Source organism: Pelophylax lessonae, assembly GCF_965119305.1.
Source record: "Pelophylax lessonae genome assembly, chromosome: 9".
In the NCBI taxonomy this organism is placed as follows: Eukaryota; Metazoa; Chordata; class Amphibia; order Anura; family Ranidae; genus Pelophylax; species Pelophylax lessonae.
In genome coordinates, this window is record NC_138776.1 from 272,276,718 (window position 1) to 272,291,238 (window position 14,521).

At 45.6% G+C, this 14,521-nt stretch overlaps 3 protein-coding genes across 3 annotated transcripts in view; all 3 read left to right on the forward strand.

The window, feature by feature from the left end:
- The window catches only part of LOC309562616 (uncharacterized protein), a 679,009-nt gene that overhangs the window by 87,426 nt on the left and 577,062 nt on the right, over window positions 1-14,521 (forward strand).
- The window catches only part of LOC309562621 (uncharacterized protein), a 478,591-nt gene that overhangs the window by 78,232 nt on the left and 385,838 nt on the right, over window positions 1-14,521 (forward strand). The gene's annotated exons all lie outside the window — the stretch shown is intronic.
- Window positions 1-14,521, forward strand: part of LOC309562718 (uncharacterized protein) — a 125,551-nt gene that overhangs the window by 66,677 nt on the left and 44,353 nt on the right. Inside the window, exon 8 of the mRNA XM_082267006.1 lies at window positions 11,903-12,115. Coding sequence (XP_082123132.1) covers window positions 11,903-12,115 — 213 coding nt within the window. The remainder of the gene's footprint in view (window positions 1-11,902; window positions 12,116-14,521) is intronic.

The window sequence follows — 14,521 nt, forward strand, 5'->3', positions numbered from 1 at the left end:
CTCCACTCCGGTCCTCAGGGCACACTAACAGGCCAGGTTTGCAAGATAACTGAAATACATCACAGGTGATATAATTTGCTGCTCAGTGATTGCAGTACTCTGGTCTGCATCTCCCCAAGGTAATATTTAAAATTTGGTCTGTTAGTGGGTCCTGAGGACTGGAGTTGAGAACCACTGATCTAGAACATGGACTGGTGGAGATGATATGTGGATTTTGTATGTAAGCTTATATTTTACAGATGATATTCTCTCTTATTCTCTTGGTTTAGAGTGGAGATCCAATCGATATAGAATTTGAAGTTAAAGCAGAAGAAGAAGAGACGTATGTGAGGGATGATCAGCAGTCTATGGAGGAGGATGGAATAACGGGGACATTTATAGAGGAGGACACTCCTACAGAGATCAGCACAGGTGGGTCATTAACACTAAATACATTCCTCCACCCATACTGCTCACTGATTGGTCCAGCGTAGAGAAGGGGACTGGGTGATATCAGCCTGTAATCCCCTGGTCACTTTCCTGAGCTGTGTTCCCCGTCCTGCATTCCTGTATTTCTCTCGGATAATCTTCCTTCTCTGTGCTGCAGACACAATTTATGTCTCTAGACTGGATTTATGGAGATTCTGGGGTTCAGCTGGCAGAAAAATAATGATATTCACCATAGATGATGCTCAATCTAGACGCCTGGGGTATCTTCCTTGGTTCTTCTGCCCCATGCCCGGGTCTAGCAAGATCTCTGACAGTACAATTCTCCCGGGGTTACTTGCTCTGTTATTTACTGGCTGTGCCGGGTGGAGGGATATGTCTGTATAGTCTCACACCCAAGTCATTGAGTGCAGTCTCAGGAGATGGGAGGCAGCGGTGTGGGACCTCTGCAACTGATTACTGAACACCAATATTATGAGTCCTGATCCCTGCACTATATACTCTATGTTGTACATTACATACTCCTGACCCCTGCACTATATACTTTATGTTGTACATTACATACTCCTGACCCCTGCACTATATACTCTGTTATACATTATACTCCTGACCCCTGCACTATATATTCTGTTATACATTAAATACTCCTGACCCCTGCACTATATACTCTATCTTATACATTACATACTCCTTACCCCTGCACTATATACACTATGTTGTACATTACATACTCCTGACCCCTGCACTATATACTCTGTGTTGTACATTAAATACTCCTTACCCCTGCACTATATACTCTATGTTATACATTACATACTCCTGACCCCTGTACTATATACTCTATGTTGTACATTACATACTCCTGACCCCTGCACTATATACGCTATATTGTACATTACATACTCCTGACCCCTGCACTATATACTCTATGTTGTACAATACATACTCCTGACCCCTGTACTATATACTCTGTTATCACCCTTAGGCGGGGGGGGGGGGGGGTTTGGTGGTTGCAGCCTGTGATCTCATAGGGTGTGGTCATGTTGAGGAGGATGGGGGTTTGTACAGCCTGGGTCTCACCAGTGCTATGAGATCCTGTCCCCGGCCCGGCTCTCCTCCCTCCCCCCCTTCTTCTTCTTCATGACCAGAGAGAGAAAGGGGTAGTGGTACTAGGAGAGGGGGAGCGGGCACCCTCTGGTGTGTTGGAGGGTGACAGTGCAGGATGTGCTGGCTTGCCCCGCCCATTGCCAACCCCCGCTGTATGTCCTGGCTCCCAGCAGTCCACCAACCAGCACCTGTCCTCGGCTGGGGTGTTGGGCACACAGTTGAGAAAGGGATTAAGGACAGAGATTCCCCACGCCCTTTCTCTGCAGCCTCAGCTGCATTGTGTGCTGAGGCTTCCTGTTCATTCACAAACTGAAGCATAGGAAAACCTGTTTGCTATGCTTCAGTGATGAATGGACACAGGAGCGATCGGTACCGATTACTCGCTGAGCTCATTACGGAAAGGAAGGGCTGGTAAATTATTTACCGGCCCCTTCCCCCGCTCTCCATCCTGAAATTGATCTTCCTGTGTATCTGGAGGAGCTACCAATGGAAGAGCAGAGGAGGAAATCCGGCAGTGCTTTGAGGGGGGGGCACAGTGGGGGGGGGGGGAGTCAGACAGCAGTGGGGTGGGGACAAAGATGCCAATTCCACTAAAATGCAGCCAGAGGAAAAAAGGGAGAAGAAGCCGGCAGCACTGTAGGGGGAGCTACAAGAGTTGGCAATAACGCAGTTCCACATCTCAGCAGGAGGGTCGGCAGTACAGCCGTATCAGCAGCCCCTGCAATAATCATGTTTTGTCAGCAGGGACGGCTCCCCACGGGCAGAACGTAATGGCGCTGTGGGAGGGATTCCTCCATCAACACTGACTGTGTTACAGGAAAGAAAATTGCATTATCTATGGCTTAATGTGCATTAGGGGGTGATTAGGGTGAGCCCAGGCACTTCCGGCACACCACATGCACAAGTCTACAGAGGAGATGTAAGATTCTCATAGACAAAGCTGTCTGATGTGGGCGGAGTCCTGGTTTAGGGGAACCAATCGCTGATGTCTAGTAATAATCTTTGTATTTCTATTTTAGTAGATGGATGGGAGATGAGGAAAACCTCAGAGGATTGTCTCACTTTGTCTCCAGACTGTAAAGTAGAAGATGAGGACATCACACAGTATAGTCCAGGAGAAAACCCGGCTACCTCAAATGTCCATCCGGCACCACACAGTGTAGATGGACCATCGTATTCCTCTTATCCTGAGGAACCCCAGACTGTGAGGGACAGTGCCGGACCATCGTATTCCTCTTATCCTGAGGAACCTCAGACTGTGAGGGACAGTGCCGGACCATCGTATTCCTCTTATCCTGAGGAACCTCAGACTGTGAGGGACCGTGCCAGACCATCGTATTCCTCTTATCCTGAGGAGCCTCAGACTGTGAGGGACAGTGCCAGACCATCGTATTCCTCTTATCCTGAGGAGCCTCAGACTGTGAGGGACGGTGCTGGACCATTGTATTCCTCTTATCCTGAGGATCCTCAGACTGTGAGGGACAGTGCCGGACCATCGTATTCCTCTTATCCTGAGGAACCTCAGACTGTGAGGGACAGTGCTGGACCATCGTATTCCTCTTATCCTGAGGAACCTCCGACTGTGAGGGACGGTGCCGGACCATCGTATTCCTCTTATCCTGAGGAACCTCAGACTGTGAGGGATGCTGCAATCCTTCCAACACATAAAAGGTTTTCCTGTACTGAGTGCGGGAAATGTTTCTGTTTGAAAGGAGATCTTAATGTGCATAAAAGATCTCACACAGGTGAGAAGCCGTATTCCTGTACTGAGTGTGGAAAATGTTTTTCAGTGAAGTCCAGTCTTTCTACACATCAGAGATTGCACACGGGGGAGAAGCCGTATTCCTGTCTTGAGTGCGGGAAATGTTTTTCTCAGAAAAGCCATCTTCACAAACATCAGAGATTGCACACGGAGGAGAAGCCGTGTTCCTGTCTTGAGTGCGGGAAATGTTATTCAGATACGTTCAGTCTTTACATACATCAGAGATTGCACATGGGGGAGAAGCCGTATTCCTGTCCCGAGTGCGGTAAATGTTTTTCAATGAAGTCCAGTCTTTCTACACATCAGAGATTGCACAGGGGGGAGAAGCCGTATTCCTGTCTTGCGTGCGGGAAATGTTTTTCTCGTAAGACCAATCTTTACAAACATCAGAGATCACACAACAAGGGGGGGAATTTGTGTTCTGAGTGCGGGAAATGTTTTCAAACTAAGTCTGGTCTTAACATACATCGAAGATCGCACACGGAGGTAGATCCACTTTCCTCTTCTGATTGGAGGAAGTGTAACTCACAGAAGTCCTCTGTTTACAGTCATCTGAGATTGGACACGGCGGAGAATGAACTTTCCTGGTCTGAGTGAGGGAATTGCTCCTCACTAAAGTCCTGTATTCCTGTACATCAGGGATCCCACTCAATCCCCGAGGTGTATTAGTGCCTTGAGTGCGGGAAATGTCTTCTATATGAATGTTGGTGGACATGTGGGGAAGAATCACACCTCAGATAGTGTTATTATTCTTCAATTACACTTTACAATGTAGAGGGGGGAACAGTACGGTTCAGGAGGTGGCCTGGGTGCAGTTCTTAGGTGGAGGTGGGGTAAGCTTTCATGAATAAGTGAGTTTTCAGGGATCGCCTAAAGGCTGGCAGGGTAGGGGCTGACTGCACATACTTGGGCAGGGAGTTCCAGAGGAGGGGAGAGGCTCTAGATAAGTCCTGGAGGTGAGCATATGAGTAGGAATTAATGGAGCTAGAGATGAGGAGGTCTTGGGAGGAGCTGAGAGTACGATTTGGGCAATATCTGCAGATGAGATTAGTGATGTAGCTGGGGGCGATGTTTTGGATGGCCTCGTATGTTGTGGTTAGTATTTTCAATTTTATACAGTGGGGGAGGGGAAGCCAGTGGAGTGATTGGCAAAGAGGGGTGGAGGACACTGAATGGAAGCCAGTAGAGAGATTGGCAGAGAGGAGTGGAGGACACTGAATGGAAGCCAGTGGAATGATTGGCAGAGAGGGGTGGAGGACACTGAATGGAAGCCAGTGGAATGATTGGCAGAGAGGGGTGGAGGAAACTGAATGGAAGCCAGTGGAGGGATTGGCAGAGAGGGGTGGAAGACACTAAATGGAGGCCAGTGGAGGGATTGGCAGAGAGGGGTGGAGGACACTGAATGGAAGCCAGTGGAGGTATTTGCGGAGAGGAGCAACAGTCACGGATCGGTTAGTAAGGTGTATTAATCTAGCAGCAGCATTCATAATAGACTGAAGGGAGGAGGAGCCTATGTAAAGGTCAGCCAGTGAGGAGGGAGTTGCAGTAGTCGTGGCGGTGAATAAGTTGTTTTGTGTTGTTGTTAGTCAGGAAGCGGAGTATTCTGGAAATGTTGCAGAGGTTGAGGAGGCAAGATTTAGCCAGTGATTAGATGTGGGGAGAAGGAGAGGTCAGAGTCTAGATTACACCCAGCACCTTGGCATGTTCGGAGGGACCAATGGTTGTGCCAATGATCTCAATGGTAAAGTCATTGGGAGGGGATTGGGGAAGAGGAAATATTACAAGCTCAGTTTTAGAAAGATTGAGTTTGAGGAAGTGGTGTGACTCAGTAAGTTTGTGATACGTGAGGGGGTGAGTTGGGGGGTGGAGGGATCGATCTGGGTGTCGTCAGCATAGAGGTGGTATTGGAAGACATGGGAGGTTATCAACTGGCCCAGGGAAGAGGTTTAGAGAGAGAATTGGTAGGACCCAAGGACGGAGCCTTGAGGTACCCCCAAAAGAAGGAGGAAGAGGAGCGGAAGAGGTGGTGTTGTATGTGACACTGAGATAGGTAGGAGGAGAACCAGGAAAGAACGAGTCACGGAGGCCAAGGGAGTGGAGTTTGTTGAGAAGGAGTAGTCAACTGTGTCAAAGGCAGCAGAAAGGTCCATGAGTATGCGGTATTGGCCGTTGGTTTTAGCAGTTAGCAGGTCGTTGGTGAGTTTTAGTAGGACTGTTTCTGTGGAATGTAAAGTCGGACAGGGTAGGGGCTGACTGAACATACTGGGGCAGGGAGTTCCAGCGGAGGGGAGAGGCTCTAGAGAAGTCCTGGAGGTGAGCATAGGAGGAGGAATTAATGGAGCTAGAGATGAGGAGGTAGTATTGGAAGACATGGGAGGTTATAAACTGGCCCAGGGAAGAGGTATAGAGAGAGAATTGGTAGGGCCCAAGGATGGAGCCTTGAGGTACCCCCAAAAGATGGAGGAAGAGGAGCGGATGAGGTGGTGTTGTATGTGACACTGAGATAGGTAGGAAGAGAACCAGGAAAAAGTGAGTCATGGAGGCCAAGGGAGTAGAGTTTGTTGAGAAGGAGTGAGTGGTCAACTGTGTCGAAGGCAGCAGAAAGGTCCATGAGTATGCGGTATTGGCCGTTGGTTTTAGCAGTTAGCAGGTCGTTTTAGTAGGACTGTTTCTGTGGAATGTTGTGGGGAAAAGCCGGACTGTAGTGGATTGAGAAGGTTGTTGTCAGTGAGGTAGCAACTCATACGGTTGTGGACAAGGTGCTCAAGAAGCTTGGAGGCAAACGTGAGCAGGGAGATGGGTCTTAAGTTATTCAAACAGGTGGGGTCCAGTCAGAGTTTTTTTAAGTATGGGGGTAACCAGTGCATGTTTGAACTGGGAGAGAAAGGGACTGGAGGAGAGGGAGAGGTGAAAGATGTGGTTTAGAGAGTTTAGGATAGGTGGTTGCAGTAATTATGATGGGACAGGTGGTGAGGTGGGCTGTGAAAAGGTTGTTGGTAACTTCCTTAGTGGTGACACGGCTGAAGGAGGAAAGTAGTGTGGTGTAGGACCTGGTGTGTTGGTTTGGAGAGGTAGCCGGGCGCTGGAGATCTCTACAATGGCCTGGTCATGAAGAGGGGTAAAACATTCCGGGGCTGAAGTGGATAAAGGCGCTATAAACAAAATACTGAATATGTTGAAAAAAAAATGTTTTTTCTATTTTCTGTCATAAAACATCAATAAAATCAAATTTCTTCATAAATTTGGCCCAAAATGTATTCTTCTGCATGTCTCTGGTAACAAAAATCCCCAATTGATGTTTATTGATCGATTTGTGTGAAAGTTCTCACGTCTACAAATTATGGGATATATATTTGATCCCGATGTACTGACGGCCGATCTCATTTCGTAAGGCCAGAAAACACCAGGACAGCACAATTACCCCCCAAATCACCCCTTTTTGGAAGGTAGACAGTCTGAAGTATTTAGTAAGAGGCATGGCCAGTTTTTTGGAGTTATTTTTTGTCACAATATTTCTGAAAATAAAGAAATTGAATACATTTTTTTTTCCAACCCGTCACCAGTGCAGTACAGCGCCATCAAATGACTGGAGTGGCGCTGATCAGGTATGGAAGAGCCCTGGGGCCATCATAAAAACATTTTTTGAAAGATTTCTGAACTTAAAAATATATATATATTTTTTTTTTTTTTACAGAATTTTGAGTTTGAAAGACAGAATTCTGATATGACAAGTTTGGACCATGCTAAAATTTATTAAACACAATTCTGAAATTAAAAGTCAGAATTCTGAGTTTAAAAAGTCAGAATTCTGACTTTTTATATTCAGAATTCTGACTTTCAAACTCAGAATTCTATATAAAAAAAAAAAACTATATATATATATATATATATATATATATATATATATATATATATATATATATATATATATATATATATACAGTGGGTACGGAAAGTATTCAGACCCCCTTAAATTTTTCACTCTTTGTTATATTGCAGCCATTTGCTAAAATCATTTAGGTTCATTCTTCTTCCTCATGAATGTACACATAGCTCCCCATACTGACAGAAAAACACAGAATTGTTGACCTTGTTGCAGATTTATTAAAAAAGAAAAACTGAAATATCACATGGTCCTAAGTATTCAGACCCTTTGCTGTGACACTCATATATTTAACTTAAAGTGCTTTCCATTTTTTCTGATCATCCTTGAGATGGTTCTACACCTTCATTTGAGTCCAGCTGTGTTTGATTATACTGATTGGACTTGATTAGGAAAGCCACACACCTGTCTATATAAGACCTTCCAGATCACAATGCATGTCAGAGCAAATGAGAATCATGAGGTCAAAGGAACTGCCTGAAGAGCTCAGAGACAGAATTGTGGCAAGGCACAGATCTGGCCAAGGTTACAAAAAGATTTTGGCAACACTTAAGGTTCCTAAGAGCACAGTGGCCTCAATAATCCTCAAATGGAAGACGTTTGGGACGACCAGAACCCTTCCTAGAGCTGGCCGTCCGGCCAAACTGAGCTATCGGGGGAGAAGAGCCTTGGTGAGAGAGGTAAAGAAGAACCCAAAGATCACTGTGGCTGAGCTCCAGAGATGCAGTCAGGAGATGGGAGAAAGTTGTAGAAAGTCAACCATCACTGCAGCCCTCCACCAGTCGGGGCTTTATGGCAGAGTGGCCCGACGGAAGCCTCTCCTCAGTGTAAGACACATGAAAGCCCGCATGGGGTTTGCTAAAAAACACCCGAAGGACTCCAAGATGGTGAGAAATAAGATTCTCTGGTCTGATGAGACCAAAATAGAACTTTTTGGCCTTAATTCTAAGCGGTATGTGTGGAGAAAACCAGGCACTGCTCATCACCTGTCCAATACAGTCCCAACAGTGAAGCATGGTGGTGGCAGCATCATGCTGTGGGGGTGTTTTTCAGCTGCAGGGACAGGACGACTGGTTGCAATCGAGGGAAAGATGAATGCGGCCAAGTACAGGGATATCCTGGACAAAAACCTTCTCCAGAGTGCTCTGGACCTCAGACTGGGCCGAAGGTTTACCTTCCAACAAGACAATGACCCTAAGCACACAGCTAAAATAACGAAGGAGTGGCTTCACAACAACTCCGTGACTGTTCTTGAATGGCCCAGCCAGAGCCCTGACTTAAACCCAATTGAGCATCTCTGGAGAGACCTAAAAATGGCTGTCCACCAATGTTTATCATCCAACCTGACAGAACTGGAGAGGATCTGCAAGGAGGAATGGCAGAGGATCCCCAAATCCAGGTGTGAAAGACTTGTTGCATCTTTCCCAAAAAGACTCCTGGCTGTATTAGATCAAAAGGGGGCTTCTACTAAATACTGAGCAAAGGGTCTGAATACTTAGGACCATAAGATATTTCAGTTTTTCTTTTTTAATAAATCTGCAGCAATGTCAACAATTCTGTGTTTTTCTGTCAGTATGGGGTGCTATGTGTACATTCATGAGGAAGAAGAATGAACTTAAATGATTTTAGCAAATGGCTGAAATATAACAAAGAGTGAAAAATGTAAGGGGGTCTGAATACTTTCCGTACCCACTGTATATATATATATATATATATATATATATATATATATATATATATATATATATATATAGGTGTGTTCCCGCTATGTTCCTAAAGGTGAGTGCCACATCCCGAATATGCAGAACATTTATAGGCCACTCGAGAAAAATAGAAATTGTTTTGAGTATTCATAAATATTTATTGATGTATACAAAGAAAAAAGAGAAAAACATATACAAGATATATATGTTAAATATACAATAAAAATTGGCAAAACTGGTGTTTAAAAATGTGCATATACACTCAACCGACTATTCCAGGTATGATCCAACGTTTCGAGGTGGAAACCTCTTCTTCAGGGATTGTACTGGAAATAGTTATTTCTGTAAGTATTGGAAAGAGCATATGTGTCATAAAAGACAACAGACAAATTGCAAAATACAGAAAAGAATATACCATATTATATGTATATGCATGTATTCACTGTAACGAATGAGACAGTTGAAGGTAAACTTACATGGTTGGTTGGAATATGAACATAAATAATTGTTTTGCCGCCAGATAAAAACAAGGATTTTCATATAGCACCCACAGGAAGTAGTAGTCTTGTAGAGAAGGTTTATACAAATATAAGGTCAAGATGGTACCAAAAGAAATGGAGCAGGTGGGATGTGCAAACCAGAGACCAAGTGTCTCAACTGGAGTCCAATTATAGCCTAATCAGTCGGGCGGAGGCCAATCACATCATACTGCAAAAAGTAATAATAGAAATAATGAATGTGTGTCAACACTCAACTGTTCTGTATACACATCATATATATGCAGCAGAACAAGTGGGTGAAAAGGGGGAGCAAGGTCTACACATGTATTGTAGTTGCCTGTTTGATTGAGGCAGTGATATAAACTGTTTGACAATACAGTTTGCCAACAAAGTACAAAAAATGCAATTGTATATAAAAAAATATAGAAAAAAAAGGGGGTAAGGCCAATAAATAGGCACAAAAATGTCATGGGAATTGTCCCAATTTAGCCTGTGGTGCAATTACTTTGTTTGGCCACTAGTAAAATTGTCCACATGCACTTGAGACCTAACTGAGCACCAAAAACTATAGCAAGAAGTTGGTGGTCAGTAAATTTGCTCCCCAGAGCAAACACGGGTAGCAATTAACATTCAAAGATGGAGCAGAAAAATTGAAAAAAATGAAAAAATTTTTTTGAAAAATATTGAAAAGAAATTGTTTTATACCAACCTTGAAATGGTACTTATTAGGCGAGCCTTCTCCCAGTAGTGGATGTCTGGAATGATCCACGCTGGGAGTGGTGCCTAAATAGGGAATGTGCTGGGTGAAAGCAATCAGTGTGATTGCATCTCAGCCCCCTGACAGCTGTGGGCTCCCTGGGCGGCACTCGCCAGACCCGCCCCCCGCACACCCCCGACGTGCACAGGACGTGCGTCATCGTAAGGGGCGGGAGCGTGGCCGGCAGGGCGTCTCCCACCGGCACGGGATGTGACGCCGTCACTGCGTGATGACGCAGATGGCGGCGTACACCGGAAGTAAGGAAGACACCATGTTGGTGTCAGCAGTTATCGACCTAACCACCGGAAATAGCGGGACCATAAGCAAAGGTCCCGGACCCCGTGCCGGGTTGGACAATGGGTCTCCGGGATGCACAATGGGGAATAGAAAAACCTGCAAATAGAATGAATAAAATGGAAAAAAGGCAAAAATTTTGACAAAAAAATGAAAACACTACTCTGTCCACAATTAATGTTAATGACTGTATGGCATGTGGTATATTAAACATAAAGCCATAGCAGTATATAGAACAACGAATATAGAAAGAATATAATAATAATGGGCCAACTCGTAAGCAAGGCACTCTACTTGAAAACCCCTAGAAACCTTTTTGAGGAACCCTGGCTGAGAAAGGCTGGACTAGGCAGTAATAGATTTCTCCCCCCTTGGTGGGAGTGGAGATGACCCATCTATAAGGATATACAGTATATACACACACAGCACAAGGCCGTGTTCTCACTACAAAATGTATCTTGGGGCTGCACTTCCTCTGAGCTCCACAAGGTGGTGATCTCACTTCTACCCAGATAGGAAGTCTCTATGGAAGACAGGAAGTGATGTCAGGTATAAATAGGAAGTTCCGGGTGAAAGGTGAGTCAGGAGGAAGTAGAGAGGAGACATCGCTGGATGTGGCAGCAGAGGAGGTAATAAGATCTTATTATCTATTTACACCCAGTAAACCCCCCCCCCCCCCCCCCGTCATGTCCGTCCTCTTCCTCCATAGTCACAGCGGATGATGATACACACATATATAGTGTGGAAACCTAGATTAACCTAACCACTTTAGGGTCACAATATTTCCCCACTTACGGGACCGGAAGATTCTCTTAATTTTGGAGATGTGTCAACTTTCCCACCAATCATCTTCTCACCTCATCAGTTTATACTAATGGATTATATGATAATACGGGATGGGGGGTGTTATTTAGAGGTGGATTTATAATACGTATGTTTGATTTTATAATCTTTATGGAGGAGGAAAGAACTATTCCTGATGTCTGTTAAGATTCAACACAAGGGATGTGTCTGGATGGTGACTGTATCATTGTGTGTGTCAGGTTCCTATAAGGTGTCAGGATGTCACTGTCTATTTCTCCATGGAGGAGTGGGAGTATTTAGAAGGACACAAGGATCTCTACAAGGACGTCATGATGGAGAATCAGCCGCCTCTCACATCACCGGGTAAGAGGAGACTTTATTGTAAAGGAGAGAGCAGTACGGAGGATCCACCTAGATCCCCCATCATCTGATAAACACATAGAAACAATGTATTCAGTCAGTGTGTGTGTTTCCTACAGATGGATCCAGTAATGGGAACCCACCAGAGAGATGTCCCCGTCCTCTGTATTCCCGGGATTCCACACAGGAAGGTCACACCATCCCTCACCATCATCAGGTAGATGAGGAACAATCACTGATAGTATCATTAGGATCTGTACATTATCTGCATTGTTACCATTGATGTCATTTTTATTATATATTCAGAGTGGAAACCTGAGAGATTCTAAAGTTGAGGTTAAAGAAGAGATAAAAGAGGAAGATGATGAGGATGGGGTGATGGAAGAAATACACAAAGATCTGTACCAGGACACCATGGTGGAGTCATCCAGCTGCAGAATCCCACCAGAGAGATGTCCCCGTCCTCTGTATTCCCGGGATTCCACTCAAGAAGGTCACACCATCCCTCACCATCATCAGGTAGATTGACAATTATTGGTAGTTATGATTTATACACAGCAAGTTTGTTACAATGAATGTTTTATTATATATTCAGAGTGGAAACCTCGGGGATGATAATATTGCTGTAAAAGAAGAGTATAAAGAGGAGGATGAGGAGTATGGAGTGATGGAGAAGTTTTCAGAAGGACGCAAGGATATGATGGAGCCACCTAATACCAGGAACCCACCAGAGAGATGTCCCCGTCCTCTGTATTCCCGGGATTCCACACAGGAAGGTCACACCATCCCAACATGTTACAAGGTTGGTGGGACGGAGCCTCTAGAACTGTGGTTCTCAACTCCGGTCCTCAGGACCCACTAACAGGCCAGGTTTGCAAGATAACTGAAATACAACACAGGTGATATAATTTACTGCTCAGTGATTGCAGTACTCTAGTCTCCATCTCCCCAAGGTAATATTTAAAATCTGGCCTGTTAGTGGATCCTGAGGACTGGAGTTGAGAACCACTGATCTAGAACATGGACTGGTGGAGATGATATGTGGATTTTGTATGTAAGCTTATATTTTACAGATGATATTCTCTCTTATTTTCTTGGTTTAGAGTGGAGATCCAATCGATATAGAATTTGAGGTTAAATCAGAAGAAGAAGAGACGTATGTGAGGGATGATCGGCAGTCTATGGAGGAGGATGGAATAACGGGGACATTTATAGAGGAGGACACTCCTACAGAGATCATCACAGGTGGGTCATTAACACTAAATACATTCCTCCACCCATACTGCTCACTGATTGGTCCAGAGTAGGGGGGGGACTGGGTGATATCAGCCTGTAATCCCCTGGTCACTTTCCTGAGCTGTGTTCCCCGTCCTGTATTCCTGTATTTCTCTCGGATAATCTTCCTTCTCTGTGCTGCAGACACAATTTATGTCTCTAGACTGGATTTATGGAGATTCTGGGGTTCAGCTGGCAGAAAGATTTTCGATTTCACCATAGATGTTGCTCAGTCTAGACACCTGGGGTATGTACTCTGAGTCTTCTGCCCCATGCCCAGGTCTAGCAAGATCTCTGACAGAACAATTCTCCCAGGGTTACTTGCTCTGTTATTTGCTGGCTGTGCCTGGTGGAGGGATATGTCTGTATAGTCTCACACCCAAGTCACTGAGTGCAGTATCAGGAGATGGGAGGCAGCTGTGTGGGACCTCTGCAACTGATTACTGAACACAAGTATTATGAGTCCTGACCCCTGCACTATATACTCTATGTTGTACATTACATACTCCTGACCCCTGCACTATATACTCTATGTTGTACATTACATACTCCTGACCCCTGCACTATATACTCTATGTTGTACAATACATACTCCTGACCCCTGCACTATATACTCTGTGTTGTACATTACATACTCCTGACCCCTGCACTATATACTCTATGTTGTACAATACATACTCCTGACCCCTGCACTATATACTCTGTTATCACCCGGGGGGGGGGGGGTTTGGTGGTTGCAGCCTGTCATCTCATAGGGTGTGGTAACGTTGAGGAGGATGGGGGTTTGTGCAGCCTGGGTCTCACCAGTGCTATGAGATCCTGTCCCCGGCCCGACTCTCCTCCCTCCCCCCTTCTTCTTCGTGCAGGATGCGCTGGCTTGCCCCGCCTATTGCCAACCCCCGCTGTATGTCCTGGCTCCCAGCAGTCCACCAACCAGCCGCTGTCCTCGGCCCGGGTGTTGGGGACGCAGTTGAGACAGAGAAAGGGATTGAGGACAGAGATTCCCCAGGCCCTTTCTCTGCAGCCTCAGCTTCACTCTGTGATGAGGCTCCACGGGAGCTGTGCTCATTACGGAAAGGAAGGTCTGGTAAAATATTTACCTGCCCCTTCCCCCGCTCTCCATCCTGAAATTGATCCTCCTGTGTATCTGCAGGAGCTACCAGTGGAAGAGCAGAGGAGGGAACCCGGCAGTGCTTCGAGGGGGGGGGGGGGGGCACAGTGGGGAGGGTGAGTCAAACAGCAGTGGGGTGGGGACAAAGATGCCAATCCCACTAAAATGCAGCCAGTGGAAAAAAGGGAGAAGAAGCCGGCAGCACTGCAGGGGGAGCTACAAGAGTTGACAATAACGCAGTTCCACATCTCGGCAGGAGGGTCGGCAGTACAGCCGTATCAGCAGCCCCGGCAATAATCATGTTTTGTCAGCAGAGACGGCTCCCCACCGGCAGAACGTAATGGGGCTGTGGGAGGGATTCCTCCATCAACACTGACTGTGTTACAGGAAAGAAAATTGCATCATCTTTGGCTTGCTTAATGTGCATGGGGTGATTAGGGTGGGCCCAGGCACACCACATGCAGAAGTCTACAAAGGAGATGTAAGATCCTCACAGACAAAGCTGTCTGATGTGGGCGGAGTCCTGGTTTAGGGAACCA